Below are 27,431 nucleotides of genomic sequence, written 5' to 3'. Positions count from 1 at the left end.
GCTCTGGTTTGCAGGTTTACGGGCTGGTTTTCGGGTCACTTGTTAACACACGTTTCTGAGTTGGGCAGGGAGGATTGGCTCTAATAATAGGCCGGGCTTTTAAAAACTGCTCCATACTCTGCGAGACTGTGGTGCATTGAAAAACTGAACGGTATGTATTCCAACAGCGCTCCTAATGAATGGTCCAGCTCAAAAAAATTGAAATTCAGAACATGGCAGCAGATGTTTTAATCATGGGAAGCCACAACAAATAAATGAATTTGTTCTTGTGAGTATTTACAGCAGCGTATGGTATTTGTGGGATTGACTTGAAATAAACAACATAATTTTGTATGTTCATCATAACAAAAGAAAATGCCAGTCAAACACGTGTGGCTCACTGGTGTGTTTTTAATAGTTTTCCAACAACAATGGAGCTCTATGGATCATTTAATTGTAGTTTTGGTCTTTTCATGAGATTTGTGGGCCGTGATGTAAAGAAAATGTACAACTTTCAGCTTTAGTAGTGACTGTGAGTTAATTAGTGTCTCAGTTCAATATTAGGTTCATTAACACATTGGCTATCATTAAATAATGAATGGAAAAACAGATGATAAGCAGAGAGGGTGAACAGTAATGCTGCATTGACTGCATAAAGCCACAGTGTTTGCTGGCTTAAAGCCTTCTCAGCATGTTGTTTAGTCCCCAAAGTGTCAACATATTGATCACTACATTGTGAGGGGTTTTCTTTGTTGGCTGAAGCATCCAATTACAGAATATTTCCCTGGCATTTTCAGACAACTGATGGCTGAAAAGCTTTAATGAAGTGTTCAAACCAACTACTGCATGCTCACAGTGAAAAGAAAAATAGAAACACTGAAATGTCTTAACGAGAACCTCTCTCGACACACAAACACAATTACGACAAACACACAGTGAGCGCAGCGAGAACTTAATTGGACATAAGTCATTTCCTTTCTTTTTTTCATGTGTATGTGTGTGTGTACACTCACCTCTCTCCACTGTTTGGTTTCAACACCTTGCGTATAGAGCACGCACACTGTGAAAAAAAGTACCAGATAGAGACAGGGAGGGATGAAATGTTGTTGAAGAAAAAGAAAATGAGGGGTAAAGAGAGAGAAAAAGAAAGAAAGATAGTCAGAGAAATGCAGGCAGATTCCAAATGGGAAATCAGTGTGAGGGTTTTAGCTCCAGTACAGTGAACAAACAGCCATGGCACTCCGAGCAAAACAAAGATTTCCCAAACCACAGGGCAACATATTCACAAAAACCAGAAGGAAAAAAATTGGAGCAGGACAAAAAGCTTAAAAAAAAAAAAAAGAAAAGAAAAAAAAGATTGGAGTGCCTGCACAGGGATGACAGCGGAGCACAAACATTCAAACACACAGTCTCTAAGACGTACTCACATGGATCTGACTTGGAGAATGTGTCTTTATCCAGCAGATTTCTGAAAAATAAGGAAAGAGAGAAGAGACACAGTTGTTACTCTGTGAAAAACAGCCTATTGACCATATGTTGCCATTATGGAGGTCAATCCAAAATCACATTTTAGTAAAACTGCATTTTTTTCTACATGAGGGATGTCAACTGGGCACCAACCAGGTTTGGTGGGAGCTAGCAGCGCCACTCATTCAGCCATCACCATCGGTAACACTGTCCCTACTCAAGCATTGCTGTGGAAACATTTCCCACGCTCCAGTCCCCTCTGAGGTTGCCCCTGTGAATAAGTGGCTCAATTTTAGCACCCCCTTTAGCATAGTTAACTACTATTTTATCACTGTTGGCTCTGTTAGCACCGTTAGCAGTGTCAGCACAGCTAGTGCTAACATAGTTAAACATGCTAAAAAGGAAGCTGCTTACTCACTGGGGCTACCTGGGGGGAAACCGGCGGGTGGCCACAATATTAACACGGCTATCCGGCTGTCTGTCAGCAAAGCCAATACAATATAAAATGAAAGGCAAGACATTTATATGATAAAAAACATTACAATTTCACCACCTCAAAGTTAGCACTTAAAAATGCAGTGCTAAAGCTCATTGAGTCAATAGACCGCCAGACTAAGAAGAAAGGCCTCTTGTTCTCTTCCTCAAAAACTAACTGGTTAGTTACTGTTAAAGGGTGAGTGGTTATTAAAAGCAAAATTAATCAAAACTGACATCCCTATTCTATGTTCTCGGTTTTGACTTTACTTTTCATACATTACTCTTAATATAATATTTATTTATTGTTATAATGAGTCTATTAAACTATTGTCTTACTATTTTGGTTACTCCCTGTGGACATTTTGTCACATCACATTTCTTGTTTCTTTCTCAGTCTCCACTGCTACTACTCTGATTGTAGATTCACATAGAACAAACAAAAGTTTACTCTGTTAAGTGACTGTCGAGCCCTCGCCCATCTCCCTTTCAGAGACTTTTCCCCACCACACTTGGCATCAAAAAGTACCCATAACACTTTGCAAATAGCTCAAGGAAATAGACAAAAACACAGTAGTAGATGGCAGTGTAACTTTAAATTAAACACAAGAGGAAGACAAATGATAGCCCTCCACCCCTCAACACCCCTCAACATGAATCTTTAATAGTGCTGTTCTGCTGTCAGCTTCAGGTCATTTCTTCAAGTTAAGAATTGTGTTTTTAGGGGGGGTTCTCAAGCAATGATTGATTCCCAAACAGGGTGTTAAAATACTTCAAGGATACTTTCACCTCCATTTTAAAGACACTGCACACCCTCTCAGGTGTTTGTAATCATTTTGGCTGGTGCTGTGGTTGAAGTTGGGCGGAGATATGTTTGGAATGATACAACAAATTCCTCAAATTAAAAGCCAAAGTAGATTGTTTGTTCCTGTGTCTCTAGACAACACATGGAGGCGTTCCTTGATCTGATGCCTCTATCCACAGGACAACATAATTAGTCTGTGTCCTCCTAAACTGTTACAAAGCACTGTTGAAATATAAATCATTTTGTAATGTGACAACAGTATGGTTAAAGTTTGGTTAGGTTTAGGCACTAAAACAGCTTGGTTTGGGTTAAAATGACCTCTTTGTACCAGTAAGGTGTAACAAAACTAACAGATGAGTCAGAGGGATGCCAGTCAAGCACAGTCTCTGAACATCCACCCACTTTGAATGTTATCACTTGATTCAGTGGACATTGTTAGTAGTTATCAGCCTCATAGGTATGGTTTAGAAGGGGCCTACTACACCTACTGGTATGGCCGTGTTTATTGGCAGCTACTTCTAGTTGTCCAAAAGTCCTTCTTTGACCAATGAGGTCCTTAATAAAGACAATTTTTTATTTTTGTTCTTTTTAAATGAATTAAATTAAATAACAGTGGAAATGCCCCCCCCCAAAAAAACAAAACAAACACACTTTGAGTGGTAAGTTGTTATTTTGTTTACAAACATAGAAAAGCCTAAGAAAATTTCTAATTAGTAATTTATCAAGTTCCTTCCTCAATGGCACATTTTACAAGCATTACTTGCTGGTACCAAACAAAGCTATGCACATTACATAACAAGTGGATGGAGTGGTAGTAATCACATTATGCACCAGTGTCTCATATTAAGTCTTGTCTTTTGGGTTTAATAAAGTCAGTCCATCTTGACCAGATATTGCTAAATTTATCTGGTTGTATTCTGAAGGAATATGTCAATTTATCTGTTGCATATATTTGATGAACTATGTCTATACAATCCACAATCGAAGAAGCCCGGGGCTTTAGCCACTTATGAGTTATGGCTTTTTTACATGCAGCCAGCAGAGTCAAAAGGGTTCTACCCTTGGAGTTTATCTCTTGTGGAACACTGACTTATTTTAACCGATGTATGTAACTACATCAGGTCACGTCATTACACATAAACATTGTACCAACCACTTACCATGTAGCATTGGCATTTAACCCAACCAAACTGAAAGTAAAACCTAACAAAACTGCTCTCTTTGACAAATGATAACAGCCATTTAATGGGCTGATAACGGCCCTTTGACATAGTAGACATAGTAGTACTTCTAACCCATATCTGTGAGGCTGATAACTACTGATAACTGCCATTTAATCAAGTAATAACATTCAAAATGGGTCTCTAGGAACAAGACTCATCAGACAAAATATGTGAAACCACCATGTGGGTGTGACACAACTGTCAGAATTATCCTGTGTTTAAGTACAGTTTAAGTTTAAGTAACCCTTCGTATTGTCCGGTAAAGAAAAAAGGTCAACTAAAATGTAATATTATGACGATTACCCTACAGTGTTGATGCACTTTCAAAGCAAGCTCAAATCAATATACCCATTTGGGTCTCGTTTTGATCAATATATCTGTATGTGCTACCTAAAGGTATTTTTACTATGTGGCTGGATAATGGCCTACATAAAGTTCTGCGTGTCTAAGAGATAAAAGAGCACTAAAACACGAAACCACAGCTGTAAAGTGCCTGTGGTACATTTACAATGGTCTTTGTAGTGTACACAAACATGTGCTCATTTATACATTCACTGACTACAAATTCGGCCGGTTAGCAGGCATATCAGGACAGAAAATTGTCGGGTTTGGCATCTCATACAATAGCTGCTTGATTACCAGCACGTCTGTTGTGTTTACTGAATGCTCATCTCTATCTCTGCCCTCCAAACGCCCACCACTCCTCCCTCTTTGTGATTGCATTCAGTGTGTAACCTCACACTCTTCATATTAAAGTTTAAAAAAAAGTTGCAGGATAACAAACCTTTGTGTGAGATTTGTACTGTGAATTAAAATATTTTTATGTTTTGGATTTTAGAAGCAAAGTTGTTTAAAAAAAAATATGCAAGTTAGCCTAAATGGTAATTAGTATCATTAATTCAAAGACTAATAGTATTTATTAGTAACTGGTAATATCTAATGCCAGGAGTCATCATTTGGTAGATCACACAGACCACATTTTTAATGAGTCCTCTGAACCGGAGGCTTGATTAGTGCCTGCAGCATTGATTCACTGCAAAGGTTGGAGACAGAAAATTACAGGCTTGTGTAATGCGAGGAGAAAGACCAAAAAGGTCATTGTCAAGTATCTCTTTCAAATGCTGTGCTTCTCCGCCCATCTGTCTCACTCCTGCATCTGGTCTCTGTCACCTGTTCTGTGAATGTGCTCCCATCTAGAAAATAGTGAATGGACACAACAAGGCAAATCATCCCAACCACATTATCCATATATCTTTATATCATTATGCCATATAGTTACATGGTTAGAAGAATATCCTCATCTGTAAGTGCATTTTTCAATCATTCATTTGACGTATTTACAAGCTTTTCTGGGCTGCACAGAAGCAAACGTGAGTGACTGTCATTCAGAGAAATTCTTAGAACTATTTCTTTTATACCTCTATGGATTTAAAGCATAATACTTTACTACTATACTATATTATGTATACTTCTATACTAATATAGAAGTGATTCATGTAAACTTTACTTTCAACAGGAGTTGGATTTACCAGTCAGCGTGCCTACCTTATACATCCACACAATGCGTAAAGATTTGAGAGGTGTGCATGTTGACTTCTGTGCGAACTTTTACAACCTACAATGACCCATTAAATCCTTCTTTCTGTAGAGCAGCGATAACATTTACACATATTTTTGATGAGCCATGACACCAGTTTTATACAGTGACTACAATATTACCTTGAGTTTGACTTTTTATGAACAGCTAAAAAAAAAATACATGGCAAATGAAGATGTTCTTTGAAGTCAAGGGTTACATATAAATGCACTTAGAGTTCATAATAGTTATAAGAAAGATTAAAAAGCTATTGTTGTTATCAGTTGGACCATTCATTATTGAATAAAATACCAGGAAACCAGAGGGAAGGCAGGTTCATCTTACTTTATTTATGTAGTAATAATGTTAACCTTTGTTTTAAGGCTGCAAATGGGTGAAAATGACTCAGTAATCTGGATCTAAATGAATGAATCTACATGACGATATACTGTATATATCATTATGTGTTATTCTGATAATGAAATTATAGTTAATACATAGAGTAGACAACACAAAGCCAAATAGCTTTCATTGACTTAACGAGGGAAGCATCTACACACTGCAGTATTAAGGTGGCAGCATGCACCTTTAACGTTGGTTTGTGAAGAACAAGCAAAGCACTCTGACTAGGGTCAAACATGTCATCAGCTGCGTGGACGTTCTACATAGCTTGAGTGGAAGACAACATGATTGCAATTTCCAATTCGTGCTTTGTACAGATTACGAGAGGAGGAAAAAAGTCTACAAGCTGAAACACAACTCAGCTGATAAGTCACCGGAAAAACCATCATCGCAGTGAAGATTTATTGAAGGGATACGAAGCAGCAGCAGTCAGAGTTAACAAAAAAAGGTTTGCAGTGCCAATTCAAGAGGCATTCGAAAACTGGAGGAAGTTTATACAGAAAGCTGAAAGACTAAAGCAATTAATGACAATGGTATTTGATGAACAGCCTTTTTCTGTGGTAGAAGACCAAGGATTTTGCCAAGTAACAGCACATTTGGAACCCCATTATATTCTCAGAGGCCACTGCTACTTTGCAGACGTATCCCTACCTGCCCTGTATGATGAGGCGGCCACACATTCATAGCCTGATTGACACTAATTTAAGTGACATAAGCACTGTTCTTGGTTTCGTTGTGCTAACAATCAGTTAGATGTGGGTAGGTCACAGCTATGGAATATGAAATCATCCATCTTTGCTCACTACAGCTTTGTCTTTCTCACCCTCAGGTGTGCATAATATACAGATTATCAACTTCTTTTTTACCTACAAAACTGTGAAAATCTCTGTTCTCTTATCAATATCAATATAAGAAGCAGGCAGTTATCGGTATCTGTAGCTTAAAAAGATCCATATTGTGTATCTTTATCATCATATCTTACTGACAATGCAAATAAAGTCTGTTCCTACCAGAGCCAGTGCACAGGAAACAACCATGAATGTATTACAAGAATTGTACGCACACATACCCAATTCATTCATATCACATTGTTCAACAAACACTCTACTTTATTCTATATTTATTTTTTCAAGCACTCCCCTCTTCTCCTCACCTCTCAGTCTTTCCTGGTCCCTTCATTATTTTCATACATTTTCTACAAATCTATCTCTTTCTACCTCCAACTTAATCTCTCAACCTCCACCCACGTTTCGATTGTCCGTATTACACCTCCATCACGCTCGCTTGACCTTTTCATTATGCCAGCCAGAGGCTACTGTGTACCCAACACTATAACCCTCCTTGTTTTCTTTTGCTCGCTCAGTCGCTACAGTGACACGAAGGCCCACACTCGAGGGCACTTGATTCTTGTCTCGGTTTCTTTCTTGTTTCATTTTCCTCTGCAATCTGTCTTGTCATAAATCTTCAGCTGTGTTTTCATCGGCCTCAATCTATTTTGATCTTTTCTCTGCTTCTGTATTTCTTTTACCCTCCCTTTTATGGCTTTCAAGAGCGAGTTGAGAAGACAATTACTGATAAAAAAAGAAAAACACCAAATCTCGTTTTTCATCTCACGTTCAAAGTTACAGACACGATACTTGCTGATGTTTTGTGATTGAAGCGCTGCAGCTGCAGAGTCCAAGGTTTCAGGCAAAACTGCCTTTCATTACAGTTTGATCTAAATTGGAAAAAAAGAATAAATCTGGCACTACTAAAGCGGGATAATTAAATAAGTAAATTGGAGCACATACTGCACTGACTCATCCTAATCAGTGAAATACTGCACAGCTACAACTCCTGTAGAAGAAAGATGGTTTGGGAAAAAAAATCACATCTCGCTGTTTTCAGTTTATCATGCTTGTATGCAAAATGTTTCAGGAACATATTGTTTCTAATAATTGGATGCTTTGTTCACTTCAATTTATTCAGCCCTACTCCAATTACACATTCAGTTACATTTGGACCATTTCCATCCACCACCCCATCCTAACAGCCCTCAAAGGGTACATTAGCAAACAATGCAGCAGTCTCTATTTATTTCTGCTCCATTGTTTTAGTCTTGAGTGTGAAGTCTCAAGTAAATACAACGGGACTCATTAGAAATATTGTAAACTGCCATCCAGTATCATGATCTCTAAAACTATGAGACCAATAAGTCACTGGTTTTGAGGGTTTTTAGTTTTAAAGAATTAACCAGTCGGATTTGATCAAAATCAGTTTCATTCATGTCAGCGATCAGTTATATAGCAAAGCAAAACAGACTTTTCCTCCAAAAATCAGTGTCCATGGAAGATTAATTTTCTCTTTTTTTTTCTTTAGAAGGAAAGAACCGTGAAGGCTGTGGAGGAGGTTGCTATTTTTCTCACTTCATCTAAAAAAGATACATGCCTCCTAATGAAGATAGCGTGGGAGTCTACATGACCTTTCATTTATTCTATTTCTATTTTAAGAGCTGTTAGCTCTGAGAGCATCGGATTGTGTTTCCTATAGCCTGTCACCACACATGAGGAGAAACCAGAAGCCAGTGTGATTAAAGGATGACACCACGTGCCGTTACATTTTCCCTGTGTCTATAGAAAAATCACAGCAGGAGGTAAATGTCAGGGACATTTTTACTGTATAGAAGTCAACTGAAAATCTTGTATGTGTCTGTGTTGGAGAAGCTAATTAAGTCTTGGATTGTCTCCTGAGTAAATGCTACCAAAAAAAGAGACTTGTTGAGTATCTAGAGATATGTAAATGTGTGCTACATCTGAATTAATGTAGGAGTTCTCTTACTTATTATCTTTCAGGAGCCTACAGTTATCATGACATTACAAGTAGCCATAGGAGGTTTAAAGGTGCCATTGGAGGGCTTATTAATGTTTGATCTAATACTTTAATGTTGAATATTTTGGGAAAATTCTTAAGCCAGTAAATTTAAGGAGTCGTGAATTAGTTTCAAGTCTTTTCCTATTCTTTTAGTACAAAAGGAATATTATAGTGATGTATTTTTTGCGCTGCTCATTTGAAACTAAAAACTTCAAGTGTATTCTAACATTATTCCCAGTCTACATTTGCATCTGTGAAAGTGAATCATGACACTGGTTAGTTGCCTTGCTCAGTACAACAACAGCTATATTCACAGAGGACAGTCAAAGGAATACTTCACACCCAAAATGACCATTTGTATATCAATTTTTTACCCCATGATACCTTGAATTTTTAAGAAAAGATTTTTTTTCAAGCACGAAGAATCCAAAAACAGAGAAAATTTTTGATGAATTGCAATAAAAGGGGTCCACATTTAACAACAGCAAAATTATTTCAAACCATCCTTTTACAAAGTCTGAAATAACTCATGAAGTATGATCCAAGTCTTGTATGCTTGGTACTTCCCAAACACATTCATTTTTGCTAAAACTACATACAATAGCGTGCTTGTGTGAGTATAAGCATTTGAACTCTGCTAGTGCATTCTACTGACCAGATTTCAAATAGTCGTGCTTGCCCAGGCACGCTATTAGTATGCGGTTTAAGCAAAAGGTTTTTGCTATAGTTTTGCTGTTGTTAAACGTTGTCCCCCTTTACCTCAATTCATCAAAAATTTTCTGTTTTTAGATTCTTCGTTCTGCGAGAAAAAAAAAAGTTTTCTTCACAAATACAAGGGGTGACTAATCAATATACAAATTTTAACAAAGTTATTTTAACAATTTAATTTTTATGCCTCTGCATTGGCAATAGCTGTTGCAGAGGCATAATGTTTTCGTGTTGTCTGTCTTTCCATCCGTCCATCTCATTCTCATGAACATGTTATCTCAAGAACACCTTCAAGGTTTTTTTATGCAAATATGGCACAAACATTCACTTGAACTCAAGAAAGAACTGATTAGAATTTGTTGGTCAAAGGTCAAGGTCAGTGTGACCTTGCATCTGTCTCATTCTCGTGACCACAATATCTTAAGAAGGTCTTTAGGGAATTTCCACAGATTTGGCACAAACGTCCACTTGGACTCAAGAATGAACTGATGGGAAGTGGTGGTCAAGGGTTAAAGGTCAAGGTCACTGTGACCTAACAAAACATGTTTCTGGATGTAACTCAAGAAATCATTCGCTGACTATGACAAAATTTGAAAAAAAGGGATAAAATGATGAAGTGATGACATTTTACATCCAAAAGGTCAAAGTTCAACTTCACTGCGATCACAATATTCTGCAAAAACACTTCCCTGGCCATTATTTAATGGCATAACTCAGGAACAGAAGGGGAAACATTTGATCGGAAACTGAATTGGTGACACTAATCTTGGGTGCCCACCTTGAAACTGTACTGACTGTATACACCTTCTGTACTGAATTTGTACCAGAATTTGCACCTCCTCTCAGCAACATCCATATTCAAAGCATTGTCAACTATCATGGCTGCAACTGAGTCTAGACAGGGATGTAAACTGCAGCTTGACTGGTTCACAGAGACTTACAACCATAAGGTACTGACTAATTCTGTCATAACACTGTAGAAATGTTGTTTGTATTATACATGTGTGCGCGAGACTTTATCGCTGAAGCCTGCAAACATCTAACTAATAACTGTAGTATTCCCTTCCTTTCATCCTCCCTGTCCTAATTGTATGTCATGGTTTTCCTGCACACTGCCTCAAAATGAGCCAGCCCATATATCATCCACAGCTTCCTCCTCTCTATCGTCTATCTCTGTCATCTCCCTCTCCTGTTTATTTGTCGACTGTTTATTATCCCTCTAATGCTCTCTCTCGTCTCTCTTATGTTAAACGTAGCCTCAAATAGCTTTCATCCCTCTGCCACTGCTCTTTATTTTCCAACCATCACACAGTCTGCATATATAGTTTTATTCAGATGTGACCAGCTGCCAGTTTGAATCACCCTATCTTAACAATTACGTGCCGGAGGTCACAGGTGCAAATCTCAAAACACAAGTACACAAGTGTAAATGTGTGATGAAAACAGTTTTATCTCTGCCTGTTCTGCATTATTGAAGCAACCACTTTCACTTATGATTAATAGTGTTGCACTGATGTGATAAAAGATTTTCTGGAAACAAAGTCGCTCCCATGCTGCAGCTAAGGCAATGTCAATGTGGTTCAATGGCTCTAGCTGTCCTATTCAGGCCAGCAGTAGCTATACTACTGGCCTAAAATCATTGTGATGATGTAAGCTCATGTAATCTTTTTATCAGAAGCAATCTTTTAAAGTCAGAGTGTCCCAAGTGTGAAGGTGGCTAGCATACGCCCACATGAAGTACATAAAGTGTGTCTAATCTAATGGCGTGTGATGTAGAGTTAACTGAATCTTCCACTCTGTGAACAAGTTTGCTGGGCATATAGCAGATGCTACACTGTGAATTAAACACAGTACATCCTCTTCATGTGCTGAGGGTGCACGTCATTATTTTAGACAAAAGCTATTTGGTGAGGAAGACTGACTTATACTTTGGACGCAATAACCTAAACATGATTTTTCTGTAGAACATGGTAAATGAGCAGCCTATGTTACTTAGGTGATGTGCTTAAAGGTATGCTTTGCCAATTTTCAACCAGCTTTGTATCAGAACATGTGGGTAGTATGTGTGAATGAACTGTGGTAAACTTCCATCCATTTAGCCAGTGCCTAGATATCCCTCCTCGCCCCCTGGTGCAATTCCCCCAGATGATGTAATTTACATCATAATGATGTAATTTATATCATCCAGCAGAGTTTTACTGGCTTTCAGGCTGTTGCTCAAACTACAGTGTGTACTTCCGCATTGTCGTATTGCCTGCCAGCCATGCCACCACTGCATACACAAAGAGTATAGAAGCACATTAAGACAGACCCGCCCCCCTCTCTCTCTCTGTTCTAACTGAACAGGAAGTGGACGCCATACTGATTCCTACATCGTGAAAATGGAGGTTGAAAGGTAGAACTAGACAGCACTGATCAAATATAAACCAAGAATGTGTTACTGGGTCACCTATTTCTCATGCTAAATGTTTTTTAGAAACAATTCTTAGCTTACTGTTTAACTGTAATACAAGATCTTTTCATGCCAGGCAGCTGCTATTATTTCATACGGATGTGTTCGGAATATGTGACCCAACAGCAGGAGCATTTATTGGTCTTGAGTAAAAGCACCCTTTTTCTCTGTTTTCTTTGGTTCTGTGGCACCAGTTTCAATAGTTTTGCATCTTTTTACTGCTGAGACATCCTAGTTTTATTAAAAGGCCATCTTTCTGGTAGTAAAGTGCTTCCTTAAAATTCAGTCTTTTCTAAAGTCTGCTTTAAGGCATGGCACTCAACACTTTTTATGAGTGTTACTTGACAGAAATCATATATTTTCAACAGAACAAAGTGTGCTTAACATTTTTCTTTCATGTCGCGTGCCTGGAGAAGAGATTGTAGTTTTCAATCTACATTAACTCTTTTTTTTAAGTTTTTTTTTTTTTGGCTTTTGCCTTTATTAGAAAGGACAGCAAGGGGCTGCAGGTTGGAATCAAACCAATGGCTGTTGAGGCAAGGACAATGCCTTTGTACATGGGATGCCTGCTGTATCTTCTAAACTACTGGGCACCCAATCTACATTAACTCTAACCTGAATTCAGTACTCTGTCCATAGATACAGCCATCTGTCAGCAGCAGCACCTGGGGAGCTGAGGAGCAGAGGTGCACTGTTGAGAGGGTCAAAACAGGCAAATGCTTGCCCCCCACTCCTATTTGGACATTTTCCAGTGGCAACTAAAAACCCCCTTAAATCTCCCATAAAGGCAACACTGCTGCCACAAAAAACCCTAAGTGGGCTCTTAGAGAGAGTGTAAGCGTCAGAGACCAGGACAGAGTGACAGTGACAGTGAGGATGTGGCGACCAGTTAGTAAGCAAAATTAGCCTCAGTGGGCTTCTTTGCCAGGGGTCCCCCCAGAGTCCAGGATTGCCACTTCTGAGAGGACAGCAGCCAGTCAAACTGCCTTCACCAGGCTGACTGGACAGTCATTGAACCAAAATATTTTACATGTCAGCTCCATGGGAAGAAATGAACAGTGCTTGTGTTCACTGATACGTTGATTTTATTTCCCCGCCCCCCATAGTGAATAAGGGAAATCTGCCACTCACAGACAGAGTGGGAGTGCATCAATCAAAGAATACATGGTAAATAGGTTAAAGACACATACAGTGGGATATCTGTGTAATTTAAACAGCTCTCTGTGCAGATAATGCTTCACTAAATGCGACAGAAATAGTCTCTGACTGTAAGAAAACGCAGGGGGTCTCTGGTTAACATTGAAATGACTTAAAACCTTTCACTGAAGCATAAATTGAAAATGACGCATGACTATTAAATTTCTGTCAAGGGACACTAATCAAAAATGTCAAGCGCCTTACCATAAATCAGGCTTAACAAGGGGAGCAACCAGATTTAAGCCTGTAGGTTCACAGTAAGCTTCTAAAGTAACTTTGTAAGATGGATCTTATTAAACACAATGTGGTTTTTGGATATTGTCTTAAATTGTGTAGTCAAAGCTCCTGTTTTTGTCTGTTTGTTTGTTTTTGGTTCATTTGGTGCATTTCATTGTGTCACTGACACATGCTGCATATAGGCCTACTGCATGTCTGTCTTCATCAAAGACAAGCTAGGCCCATCTATCTTCACAATGAAAAGCTTTTACATATTCATAACAACAAACATCAAAATGAGAGCCCCTTTGTTTCTGTCCATTAGCAAACAATACAAAAGAAAATAAAAAACCCCACATAATTACATCTTAATTACACATCATTGTAATTACAGCAGCATCAAAAAAGTGAATATATTTTAACTTATTTTCTATGAGGGGGTCAGTCTGTGCTGCAGATAAATAATTAAAAGCATTTAGTGCCATTAAATAATTAAAAGCTTCTACTTTCTGACAAGTACACTTTAAAACCTGTGCTCTAGACCTCAGACTAAACCAATTTCACGTCAGCACACTTAATCTCAGGTGCATAATTGCACTCTGGACATATAAATATATATAAATGATAACTGTCTTTTATTTTTTATGTAGTATAAATAAGACGGAGGACTGAAACATTGTCCTAGATGAAGCTGATTTATGCAGTGTGAACTTAGCCAACTTTCTGCTCTGTCTAAAATATGAATGGAGGATGAACTGCAGGATATGCAGCCATTTGTCAGGCCCAAATATTCGGAGTATCCCTGCATATAATGGAAAAAGGTCAGACATAACAAGACATTGCTTTGCTACTGAAAGAAAGTAACCTTGATGTCAGAGTCGTCAAGGTTCCAAATTCACATTGTGTCTGAATAAAGATGCTTTCACTACCTTAGAAATCTGTTGTATATCAGTAGGCCTGCAACAAGCATAAGTTTAATATTTTTGTTCACATTGTTCATCATGTGTTTTTACCTTTTTGCTTTCATCTGCATTATTACTATAAAAGCCTTTCTGTTAAATTCCCCCGCAGATCTGTATATGACAAAATGGCTTTTATTTTGGACAGCCTTTATTCCCTATCACACCTGTTCCCCAGTTATTGCAAAGTCAAAACTTCCTCCATAAATTCAGTGTGATGTTCATTTCCACAGCACTTATTCCATCAGCACAACAGGGTCATGTTAAACTCACCACTCTGCCACTCAGAGTTTCTATTTGTTAACAGAAAAATTGGTTATATACTAGCATACTCAGTCCCAGGCATTTCTACCTTGCTGTACGTCTTATCAATGTTAAGCTCCCATCAACAAAAAGGAGGGCTGCAGCACTTAATATGTGAAAATTCTGGAGGAAGTGTTGAGTTTAATTCATGTGAGATTAACATCCTTCTGGGAAAAGGGCAAAGTGGAGCGCCTGACACGACTCTTACTGTACTGATGCAATTATTGCCATGGAAATTAACAAATGTGAGCTGTTTTAGTGGGCTGCAGCTAATTTCACTCACCTCAATGTGTTTTTCTACTTGGCCTTTATTTGTTCTTACTGGCAGCGGTGCAATTGTTTTAAACTTGGCCATTACTTGAATGCCAGCTTGTATATGGGATCTTGAGGTGCTTAAAACTTGAGCAAAAATTTAACAAACCAATAAATTTACATCCAAGGTTTATTAAAGTCATCGTTTATTAAAGGAGAGGTCCGGTATTTTGCACTTTGAGCCCCATTTTTGGGTTGTTTAAAATGAAATGGAGTGGCTAAGACCATAATAGTGACGACTGCTCCTTTTTGGAGAATTTGGCTTTCCCCTGCCTGGCTTAACACTGCTGCCTATGGCCATGTATGAATCTGTCCTAAAAACCACCCTAAATGTTCGTTTTCAAAGCCATGAAACTCACCCAGTGGTCAGTGGTGTTCGTTGATGTTCTGACACAAAAATCATAGCAAACTGTGGTTTCTGTGATAATTTATTTCACATTTTTTGTAATACACTGGCTTTCTATGGAAGCGTCATTGTCCATTGGTAATAATCAGCCACCGGAAATGGAAAGGGGGTTGTTTATGTCAACGTTGTAGTCACTGTAGTCTTTTAGCTCGGTGAAAGTGTCGGCTCGACAGTGCTGTGTGCGCTCCTGGAGGAAGAACGAGAATGAACAAAAAAGTTTTGGAAAAAGTTTAAGCAACTGCACAATGGATTACTTGCTTGTAAACAACCTTCGCAGTACGATGCCTTTGAACACAACACCAGCCTTCTTCTTCTGCTGCTTCTCTGTGTCCCATTACATTGCAATGGTTTCCTGCCGGTTGGTGACACCCACATAAAGGAGCATTATCGCCATCAAGTGGGCTGGAGTGAATAACACTTCAGGGTCAAACGGACGATCAAGCGGAAGTTTACACACGGGGTTAGGCAGCTGAAAAAATAGTTCCACAATTGAGATGAATAGCGAAAACATGGATGGAAACCACAGTTTGCTTCAGTATTTATGTCAGAACATCAATGAACACCACTGAGCACTCGGTGAGTTTCGTGGCTTTGAAAACGAATGTTTAGGGTAGTTTTAGGACAGGTGCACACATGGCCATAGGCAGCAGTGTTAAGCCAGGCAGGGGAAAGACAAATTCTCCGAAAATGAGCAGTCGTCACTATTTTGGTCTTAGCCACTCTATTTTATCATAAACAGCCCAGAAATGGGGCTCAAAGTGCAAAATACCAGACTTCTCCTTTAAGAATTACAATCTATTTGTATGAGATTCAAAAAGTCTGTTATGAATTGTTAGAAAATGTAGTTGCATTATAATTTTGTGTTTGGCTTGATTTTTCTTGAGAGGATGACAGTTTTGTTTCTGTTCCGTACTTAATGCTATTGCAACAAGATCAGCTGTTTTGTTTGTTGTGTTTAACAGTGGTATTATAATAAGTGTGTATGACTGTATGGGTGTGGACCCAAGGAAGATTAGGCTAATGCTGATGCCTGTGGGGATCCAAATAAAGAAAGAAAGGAAAGGACTGATAGAGGATGCACCAATTTGATCGTCATGACAACCACACATGTACAATACACGCATAAACACAGAGATGCATAATGAAGACACTTCACCAGAAAGTGGGACAAAAACTTGAGAAAAGGCTGCGTTATCTGAAGCTTTAAACACCAACACCCAGCCAGCAGGAGCTCAACCTGGATGTATTCAAATCTGCTAAAACAAAATCTCATCAAAGCGATTCTTTTATTACCCTGTGTCAAGTTCAACCCTCACAGCTCATGTCTTCCTACACACCAGCCCCAAGTCAACAATGGTCCTGCCCTAAATTTCCAAGTAAGCCTCACTCAAAATTTCATCAGATGATGTGCTCACCTAGACAACAACACACAGACATGTCAGACTCTGAGTGTCTTTAGGGTTGCAGGTTGTGGTAATTACTGTAAAATACAGTCATCCTTTTCTATTATATAATATATAACAGTGAAATCTCTTGATCCTTTTCAACAAAGCGGCGAACAGGGGATGTAGCTTGAAAAAAAAAAGTTTCCCATATGTGAGGTAGAGAGAAAATAGACACATAGAAGCTCAGAAACCATTTGATCAAAAGCACTTCAACTTTTTACCAGGATGATGAAAAAAAGCCCTTTTTCAATTAGATGCAATTTAACCTTAAATCTGCCTGTAAGAACAAGAGTAAACTTTTCACCGGAGCATCATAACAGCTACCGCCATGACATGAAATATTTAAAATGTGTCACCAGATTTGCATTAGGTCTTACATAATCTATTTCAAAGGGAACGGCAATACTAAAGGGGTTTCAAACTAACTTCCTGAAACACAACTTCCCTTATGTAAATGAGGTTATGAAAAGATCTGAGATGCGCGCAGGCAGCGGGGGCAGGGTTTTGGGTATGTATGTCTCAGTGCACATGGGAATTTGTGAAATCAAGAGAGCAGGAATGTTTGAGAAAATCAAATGTAAGAACAAGAAAAAGGAGTGAATATGTGTGTCAGAGAATGTGTGTGTGTGCGAGAGGGAGTTGGATAGAGAGAGTGTAAGGGAGAAAAATGAAGTCCTCAGAGATTAGATCAGAAATAGACTGAGTACAACGGAGTTCCTCTTGCACAGGGAGAAGAAACAAAACCCTGTTAGACAGACCCACAGACATAGCTGACTTTATTTACAGAGATCTGACACAAACCATCATAATTAGACAGCTCCTTTCCTCTAACCTGTAGGAGGTTCCTCAGCTCTTCTGCTCTAAGTGTCGGCTGAGAAAAGTGTGATAAATATCCAGGGATGAGTGGTTCTTTTTGAAGAGGCGATTCAAGACGTGACAATTGAGCTGATGAGGTTCTTGACTTGGAATCGAGTCAGCATACACAGACTGCCACATGCTAATAAGTAAAACTCTGGGAGCTTATCTGAGGACTCCTCACTATTACTGCTCACTTGTAAAATGAGTCCAGATGCATTCATTTACACTGTATTGCATCTGTTATGCAGTGTTAGTGAAACTGCCATGGCTGGTGTAGAGTCTGAACCCAAGTCTGACAAAGTGCCTACAGCCAACATATCACCCTATGGCATGTATTTAAATAATGTTTACAACACAGTATTCCCTGGAAATTTATATCCAAGAAAAGACTGTGATATGCATGTGTACACTGAGGGTGAAAGGTCCCCATCGACGGTGTATTTTCCTGGTGTATGGAGGACAGCCTGTGGGTGTAGAATGGAGCTATACATATAGCCCAGGCTCTGTGTTTGACCTCGTGCTTGCCCACAATGCAGCACAACTCGAGACTGGGGGAAGGCGTGTGTGTGTGTGTGTGTGTGTCTGTGTGTGTATGTGTGTGTTTCTGTAGAAAATAAGGAAAGAGCACTGTATATTTATCACCTGCAGAACTGAATAGATAACGAAAGGCACAACTAAAATGGAGATAAACAGATTTTGCAAAAAGTACTGCAAGTTTGAGCCTAAACAGATAAAACTTTTTTTTCAACAGCAGACAGACAAAATAAGAGACTATCTGGCGAACATAGTGGAGCATTCAACAGCAAAAGAGCTGCGTATTTCCCTCAGGAGTTGGCGGAGACCGAAACCCAAGCCAACAGAGAGCACACGTTCAGCTTACATTCATCTGGTGGCCAGAAACACAACAAGTGATGATAATGTTGTTCTGTAACTGTGGATGTGTAAATAAGCTACTGTTTGCAGATGTAGTGTCACAAGTGGCCAAAAACGACCTACTTTATCACCTCCACCTGTGGTCATGATATTGGGTCTAAGAAGTTCATAGAATACTACTGTAAAATTTAAAGAATTTAGAAGACGACTGCCACTACTCTTTAGAGGTGTTTGCCCCCCAAAAAACTATTATTACAGGTTTAAAGATGTAACATTTGACATTCCATCGAATCAAATCCTGTTTCTGATACCATTTACTATCTGCATTATTTAAGCAATGGTCATTCAATGTATTTGCATTTTTCTGTAATCACCTCTCTATACAGTAGATTTCAGTGTTGGTGGCGGAGTCCGCCATTTCCACAGAGTGACATTTGTACACTACACAAAAGGTATTCATAAGAAACATGCATGTAATTAAGAGTTACTATGTGTAATTAGCTAAATGATATTAGCCTCACTGTTTATTGTTGTTCTAATGCCATATCCGAGCTGTATTAATTTACTGCAAGTACAAATTGAACATTTCATATTGCTGGTTTACATCTAAAGAAGTGGCAAAAAAAACGAAGGTGAGTGGCTTTTATGTAAGGCAGTCAAAGGAAACACGATCTTTTTGTCACCTTGGCAATGACAATAATCATTCATCAAAACTGCACTTACAAATGTTTATATATTATAACTGTAAGGCCATTGCAGTCAGCTACTTTTCTTGTAGTAGTGTCCTGATATGGGAAAAAGAAGACAGCTTTATGTACGACTTAACTAATGGTTTTAATATAAGTCTAAACGGCACTGCAGGAGATATCCATAAACGTTGAAGCTGCAGTATTGTAGATTATATTTCTGTATATTTAACAAATTCCAGGCTTTCCAACCCCTTTCAAATTAATTTTGGGTTAAAAAAGATGAATGTCAGTGAAGCTAAAAAAGTAAAGTTTTTTATCCCCTAAAAGCCTGATGTTTCGAAAATATAAGCCAGCAATGAAGATTTGTCACTAAAGAAATGCAGAAAGAGGCTGAGTGTTTTCCTCAAGGGCGTTTATGCTAGGAGGGATTGTAAGAGGAAGGCTATCCTTACACTCTGAGTGAATGAAAAAGCATTGCCGGTGAGACAAAATGAAAGGGACGGGTGAACAGTGGCGGTGGATGACAGAGGAAGGGAGGAGTTAATGACAAATGAGGAGGGAAGAACAAGGTAGAAAAGAGAGAGGTGAGCTTAGAGAGAGGAGTTTTAGCTGGAGATGAAACAGGAAGGAGGAAACAGATGGGGATGGGAGAAAAGAGGTAACATAAAGGAAGCAATAGAGAAAAGTGTGGAGGTGGAGGAGGGAGGGTAATCTGTTTATATGAGTGGGAGAGGAGCACTGGGTAAGGCATTATGCAGCACAGTGTTATTAAAGCTTTCACTGGCCCTTCATCACTGTCTCTCATCTTATCACTGTCCTGTCATTTCTTATTGGCCGCCTTATTATTTTGCTGATAGCAACATTTAATAATTATGAACGTGCTTTAATAAGGACATAAACATTTGCATCGTGTAAAGTTTATAATTGGGAAGACCTCCTCTGAAATGATGGTCGGTAATCTGTCTTTCTACAACAAAACGAGCAGCAGCAATTCATAAATAAAGCTCTCTTCATAGCCTCAATTATCTGAGTCCAAACTATAGCGCTGGCATTGCTTTAGTGTCGGATCGATGGCAGAACCAAGCAGGATCGTTTTTCCCACCAGCTGTTGAATTATTCAGGCCAGGACTTCCTCTGGGGAGATTCCTGCCCAGCCCGCCAGACAGACACAGCAAGCTTTGCAGCCTGGCAGGCCAGCTCGGGATCATCACAAAATTCCCAACAGCGGGGATTGTGCCACAGCCCCGAGTCAACAGAGGTCAGGTAACGGCCAGCATTGCAAACTGCATGGTTAGGACCCTGACAAACTGCGGTTCATTGATAATTTATAGTCTGCGTCACCCATTTTTTCTGTGAACTGCAGAATGTGATGTACCGCTTTTTGTTTTCAGAGTTGTCGGGTAAAAGTGACTGATGCTGTCACACAGCAGAAATCAAGCTTGTATTTTGCAGATAAAACAGGAAACAGTGTCGTAGCCTGTGTGCCCCTCCTAGATTGAAAGAGTGTGGAGAAATTTCCAGCTCTCTGCCTTAAATTTATGCTGCAAGTGAAATGCAGCGAGATTCTTGAGATGAAAAGCAACATGGAAATGAAAGTGAGCCTGTACTGTACAGATAATACCCTCAGAGAAAAAGTTTCTAAACTGCTTTAAAGTAGGTCAGTGTGAAATGTATGATTGTTTCAGTGAAGTGGGTCACTGTAGAGAGAGGATCTCATCGTTGGATGTCCCTCTTGCCTGCCGCTAAGACATTTAGCTAATGAGGTACTAGCTCTCACAACGACTGTTAAAAATCAAATCATTTACATGCAGTAGTCTGGAATAATATAGACCCTTTTACTGTTTGTAAACAGTATGAGGTTTTTTGGTGGGCAGGGCTTAGCTGGAGGCAAACAATTCTCCATAGACATTAGTCAGCACTAGCTAGCAAGTTCTTTTAGTTTGTTATAAAAAATGGAGGAATATGATACAAGGGGTGCATTTTGAAATACTCTGGCACAAACTGGACCATTCGTAAATTCGTACTGCTGTTGGAATGTTTTGTTATCAAAGCTAACGTTAGCTAATGCACTAAAAAGTTAGCGGTACAGAGAAATCCAATATTCTTCGTAATACCTGCTTAATTTCTGATTAGGGTGACATGATAACCCTTAATACACATAACGTTATTCATCCCTACATCCCGACATTTTTTATGATCGTCTCGGCACAATCCTTTCGTCTTATCGCATTTAACCCTACTTGTCTTTGTTTTTGCTGACAGGCAGTGGCAGCTGGTATGTGTTCAAATTTAGGTTTTGGGCCGTGACTCCTGCTAGCACCCAGTAACACAACAAGATGACATTTTAAAATTCCTATGTAGCCTACAGCCCTGTGGTGCCGAGTGGTGTTGCCTCCAGCTTACAAACTGATGTCATTGTGACGTCGGCCCTAAATGGGTCTATCCGCAGTGGTGTTTTGAGCTAAATGCGTACACCAACACACTACCACACAATAGTAATGCTAACATGCTGGCATTCGCAAAGTCAACTTCGGCGTTAAACTCTGTGTACATTCACGATCAATGCTGTGTACGTACGCACAAAGGCAGAAATATGCATATAGCCTACATTCTTTTCATCATATTTATAAAGCCGTGTGCACACCTGATTGTGTTTTATAAATCTCAGTCATTGTGGTGCTGAGTACACTGATGCAAGCCTCATTTCCACACACACAGTTTGCTATAAATGGATGTAAGAACGCTCTTAAACATCCGTTTGCATATTGATACTTGTGCCCCTCCACCATTCTTTAGATCTGTCAACGAGAAATACAATAAAGAAAGTGCAATTTCACCTACTGTCCCATCGTACTCCAATGGTGACAAAGCAGCTGTCATTGAGCGCAGCTGTGGATATTTGGAGCAACCATACCACTAATTTATCAAGTTTCTGCAAACCATCAGAGTGGTAAAATCTCAATCATCATTATTATTAAATGTCAGATGGGCGATCAGTGATTCATTCATAACACTCATGTGGAGACTGACTTTACAAAATGCTTCACAGGATAAAATAAAACAATCATTAACAGGGAGATTAATGTAAGTAAAAAGTGATGAAATTCATCACTCATAAATAATATGAAATGAAGTTAATAAATGTGCCTTTGATTGACAGAAGGCTGTGCAGCCTGCAACAATAATGACACAGTCAGTGAAACTGGCAAACAACCTGAAAGCGATGTTAACCATCTCTCAACTTATAATAAATTTTGTCTTATCAGTTCACCCCCTGCTATTTAAGTTAAAACTGTGTGTGTGCCTGTTCCCTGGTCCAAAGAATGTGTGAGGTGCACACATTCTTCCTTTATAAATACCAGTTTATGTGTGGGAAAAGTCTAACCCATGGTTTTTCTTTGTACACATTGTTGATGCATCTGGTCCCAGTTGTTGCTGCACAAGTTTGGCGGGGGTACAGTTAACTGCTCAGAAAAATGGCAAGCAAAGATTGTTTTCTTTGTGACTTCAATGTGCCAACAAGCTCAAGAGCTGCTGTGTGACTGGTTGTACAACTAACATGAGCAAAAATCAAAGTCCCCATTGTTATACCCGTGAAGGAATTGCTAAGTAAGGAGTGGCTGGCAGCCATTAAGTGAGCTCACGTTAACACCCACAAATGTGTCAACCAAAATAGACCCTGGTCCCCCAAGTCAAATCACACTTGTGTCTGCTCTACCTCTTTCATAATGGGTAAGAATAACAGACAAATGTCTTACTGCTAAAGCATATAATAATGATATAATAGTGCCCAAGCCCCCGTGTTTGGCCTTGCATGTAAGTGGTCTTTATAGGCCCATTTTGGCCGGTTTAAAGAACTTTACTCAGACTTGCACTCATTTTTTATTATGTAAAATTTGTATGGGCATGATTCAAGGTGGATCAGTTTGAGTTTTCTGTCATATCTTGCCTTAGAATCACATGAAAGGGCTTTAGAATGATTGAACCCCATGTTGGCCTCAATATTCTTCAATGAAAATGTAACTTAAGGTCGTGACACTAACCAGAAAGGATGAGAAACCGAAGCTCACAAAAGATTTCGCAGTGTACAGACCAGAGAATATACAGGAATAAATAGAAACAGGTCGCTCAAAAGTTCAGGTCAAAACAGCAGCCCTGCATCACTCGTCCCAACTTGGACATCGATTTTGTTGCTGAGGCTCGCATGTGTTGCATTCAGTAAGGACATGGTGTTAGAGCAAATAAAGTAATCTATTTGTTAAGACAGTGAGTGTATTCAGAATACCACCAATTCACAGTGTGACTATAATGGAATATAGTTACTCATATTTTGTATTTTTTTATTGGACAACCTGAGATGTTGACTGATGGTGGCACTATGAAAAGGCAGTTACTACAATTACAAATAGCTGTTACAAATCCTTATGTGGGGAACATGATCTGTCTGTACCAAATTTCAATCTATCCAATTATTGTTAACATATTTCAGTCTGGACTAAAGTGGCAGACCAGCAGTGCCATCCCTGGAGCTGTTAGCATGGCTAAAAACTGCAGAAATCACCAATTAAACGCCAGAGGCTAAAAATAAGGCTGTTGAAAAGTTTATATGCAAGAAAAGAAAAAAGCAATAGCCAGGACTATCAAGATTAGACAATGCTACGTCACAATAATACTTTGATGACAGTGTTGTGTTGAGAGCTGACAGAAAACTGTACACACAGCTTTATTTACAGTCATTAGTTTGAATCCAAATCTTCAACAATAACTGTCCTAACCCATCACAAATGCAATCACATCCTTATGAATGCAGCCAGGAGAACAAGTTATGCGCTGACACACACACACACACACATCCGTTATCTATTTTCCCTCAGGGCGTTGGTAGCTCCATAATCAAATCTAGTTATCTCACCCACACACTTTTCATACATCTCCAGCCCTGCTGTACCACACAGGACCATCTTGCCCAATCATCCCATCCTGCACTGGGGGGTGCAGAGCCAGAGCTGAAATAGTGCCGCAGGCAGAGAATAGGCAAACAATCTCACATCTACTCCTGAGAGTAACCTCAATCAAGCGTACTTACTACAAGTTGCTGACTGGCCCACAGTTTATAAAACTGGCTATACAAACGATGACAGCATGAAATCATTCAACCATTTTATTTTTTAGTCACACTTGTGTAAAAAAAGAAAGTTTAGAAAGATTAATAATATTGCCTGGATACACTGATTTATTTGTGGCGTGTCTGTCAAGATTCCACAGGTACGTAGTGTGAAGGATTTGCAAATTAGCTGTCATCTCAAATTAATAAAACCCACACTGTGTTTTGACAAATAAAGCCGTAGCTGCTGCAGGGATGCCCTTTATGAACTTTGTGCTTTCAGTCTGAACATAATGCTCAGTGTGCTGGACCAAACATTCTGTCAGCAACATCCTATATACTGAAGTTAAACTGGACACATGATACACGTGTTGGTAAAGAGCTCAGGCACTTTGGTGGTTAACTGCAATGGTACTGCAATGTTTCTATATCAGATGCCAATAGAGAGAAACTGGCAGATCCAGACCTGAGGCCACATACCTGGAAGCGAGCTGAGCTCATTAGCTGAAGCGTACCAGCTTTTGTTTCTAATTTTAAGAACTGCAGACTGAAATTACCATCCCCTTGTCAGAAAAATTTGTTCAAATAAGCACCATATTATTATTGGAATATGTCAGAATGTGCATATAATTCATTATACCCTGGGTGACTAATACGACTCTGGAAAGTCTTGACACCAATAAGCGTTCTTGCAGTTGCTCCACCAAGGAGTGGAAGCGTCCAATCACCTGAGTCTGCCTGTGCCATTCAAAACAAATTGATTCATTGTATTCCATTAGGATGCACCACTTGCAGTGTATGTGGTCCTGGTGAGGATGAAAAAAAGCCCAATCTTTCTAATTGCCAGGTGATGGTAGCTGTCCACAGCTGTGACTCACCTCCCTCAATAACTCTGATGGAGAGCCATTAAGCTCCCATTACTCCATCACATATGCCGAGGACAGCTGCTTCTGCTGCTGCACAACGGGTGCAATTCACGCAGCTAAATGACTGTTCGTGCACCTGTCTTGTTTATCAGAAGGTTTTGATGCTCAGAGTTTTGTACTTTTTATGTGTCTTCTTAAGATTTCAGGCAAAAAAAGAACGAAATATTTAGTCGGTGTGTCTTTGAGATGACTTTGGAAACTTACAAGATATTCATTTTTTTCAAGTGGAGCTGTGATACTGCTGCTGCTGGAAAAGTTCTTTTTGCATATGCAATTTTACTCTTATCAGTTTTATACTAACTGATTTATTGCAGTAAATCTGTGATTTAAAGACTTTAATGACATTTCTTGTTTTTCACATTGATGGCTTTTATTCTAACCTTGCATTTCCAAAATAAGTATATGTGTGAGTATGCATTCTTTCAGGGTAAACACATTTTAGTTTGGGATGAATGTCATTAAAACAGTTTGAGATTTTTTTTTTTTTGTCTTATTCAAACAACATGCACATCCCTGTTACTAAAGAACAGTTGGTGGGGTTAGTTGTAACAGGCAGAGGGTTAGTGGTAACACTTGCCGGAAAAGTCTGTTTAACACAATTACTCCAATACAGTTCTATCTATATACAATAGGTCTCCATCTACATCAGGGGAAAGATAGGTATCCGCACAGGTATCCATCCATCTGTTAGTCTGTCAGTGATATTCAATGGTTGGACTCACAGATGTACAAGGAATGGGTAACCTATATCCACATGTCAAAATATGAGTATTGGATGTATGAATATTGACAAGACTGTGAAACTGTGTCAATTAGATATCAGACAAATTGAAAATTCAAAGTATATCTCATTTAATTAAGACATTAGTTTAAACTCAACATAAGTGTGAAGTGCAAAAATGGATAAAATGCACTATAGGAGGCTTAGCTCTAACACCAGGTTACAACTAACCCCACTGTGTGGAAATTTCATCAAGCCTTGCTAACACTTGCTCTGCGTTGGGTACATTATTCAAAAACAGTGCTATGTTTTAGGCAACAAGACAGTTATTAAGGTGATACGTGGTTGGATACGGTGACTTACATTGACAGCTCAGTAATCGAAAAACAAGCATGACAAAGAAATTTACTTATGTCTGCTGAAAAACTCTCTGCTGAAACAAGTCCAATCTCTGTGGAATTTTGTGGGTCACTGTTTGCCGTTATTGTGGTCAACTGGCCAGAAGCACAAAAGGAATGACCCTGTGTAACCACTTTTAAAGTCCATGTTACAATTGACCCCACATTGGCTTGTGCCCTGCGCTCCCTTACCTACAGTGCATGCATCTGGTCTCATGAGTGACAATAATGGTGCCAGTGGATGCGATGTGTGCCTCCTAATCCTTTATGAGAAAAGTGAGAGAAATGGCAAATTACTCTTCAGCTGCTGGTGATCACTCAATGGTCAGTTTGACTGATCTTAAGTCCCGCCCCCCTTAGTTACTGTTGTTGTATGTTGTATTCCCCTTGTACAGCACTATATAAATTAATTTTACTTACTTATTTATGCTGTCCGTCAGGCAGTATAGCTTCACAAAGCCAACAGCAAGGACTACAGTATGCTATGAAAGGGATGTAGTCACGATGTTAACTTTTATGTACAAGGGACACTGACATGAATCAAGGCTTCAGGGCTCAATGAAAAAGGCAGAAGTAGAGACCAAAGATAAGAAGACATGAGATCAGTCAACATTACTCCTGTGCTGCCGGGTATATGTCCCCTTTTCCCATCAGTCTAGTATTCTAAAGAACTGCATTCGTTACTGAAAAGAGAGCATGGTGCTGACCTGATGTTAGTTTCTCTTTAATGTAGAAAGTTATGTTAATTGCTTCAAGGCTGCACATAGCCTTACAGTGATAATATAAACAAAGGAATGTTACCCTTGATCTGGCCAATGGTAATTCATGTCATCTTTAAAATATGTTAGAAACCAACATGTCGGTGAAGATTCTCAGTCATCCAGGTCATGGTAAACATAAGTGCTATATCGTAGGCAACTGGACTTGCTTGCATCGCTTGAAGACGTTTCGCCTCTCATCCAAGAAGCTTCTTCAGTTCTAAATGACTGGTGTGGAATCACAGGCTTGAAACTCTGTGTGGGTGTGAACCCTTACAGAGTCGTTGAGGGCACATGTTGATCGTTGACCCACCTGGCCATCGTGTGTCG

General features: G+C 39.2%; 1 protein-coding gene across 1 annotated transcript in view; it reads right to left on the bottom strand.

Annotated features, from left to right (window-relative positions):
* cpne5b (copine Vb) overlaps window positions 1-27,431 on the bottom strand; it is a 181,361-nt gene that overhangs the window by 136,012 nt on the left and 17,918 nt on the right. The window contains exons 2-3 of the mRNA XM_049584227.1: window positions 1,407-1,447; window positions 993-1,039 (exon numbers count right to left, since the gene is read on the bottom strand). Coding sequence (XP_049440184.1) covers window positions 993-1,039; window positions 1,407-1,447 — 88 coding nt within the window. The remainder of the gene's footprint in view (window positions 1-992; window positions 1,040-1,406; window positions 1,448-27,431) is intronic.

The sequence above is a fragment of the Epinephelus fuscoguttatus genome, linkage group LG1 (assembly GCF_011397635.1).
Source record: "Epinephelus fuscoguttatus linkage group LG1, E.fuscoguttatus.final_Chr_v1".
NCBI lineage: Eukaryota > Metazoa > Chordata > Actinopteri > Perciformes > Serranidae > Epinephelus > Epinephelus fuscoguttatus.
Note: the sequence above shows the minus strand (reverse complement) of the source record. Positions and strands in the feature narration are given on the sequence as shown.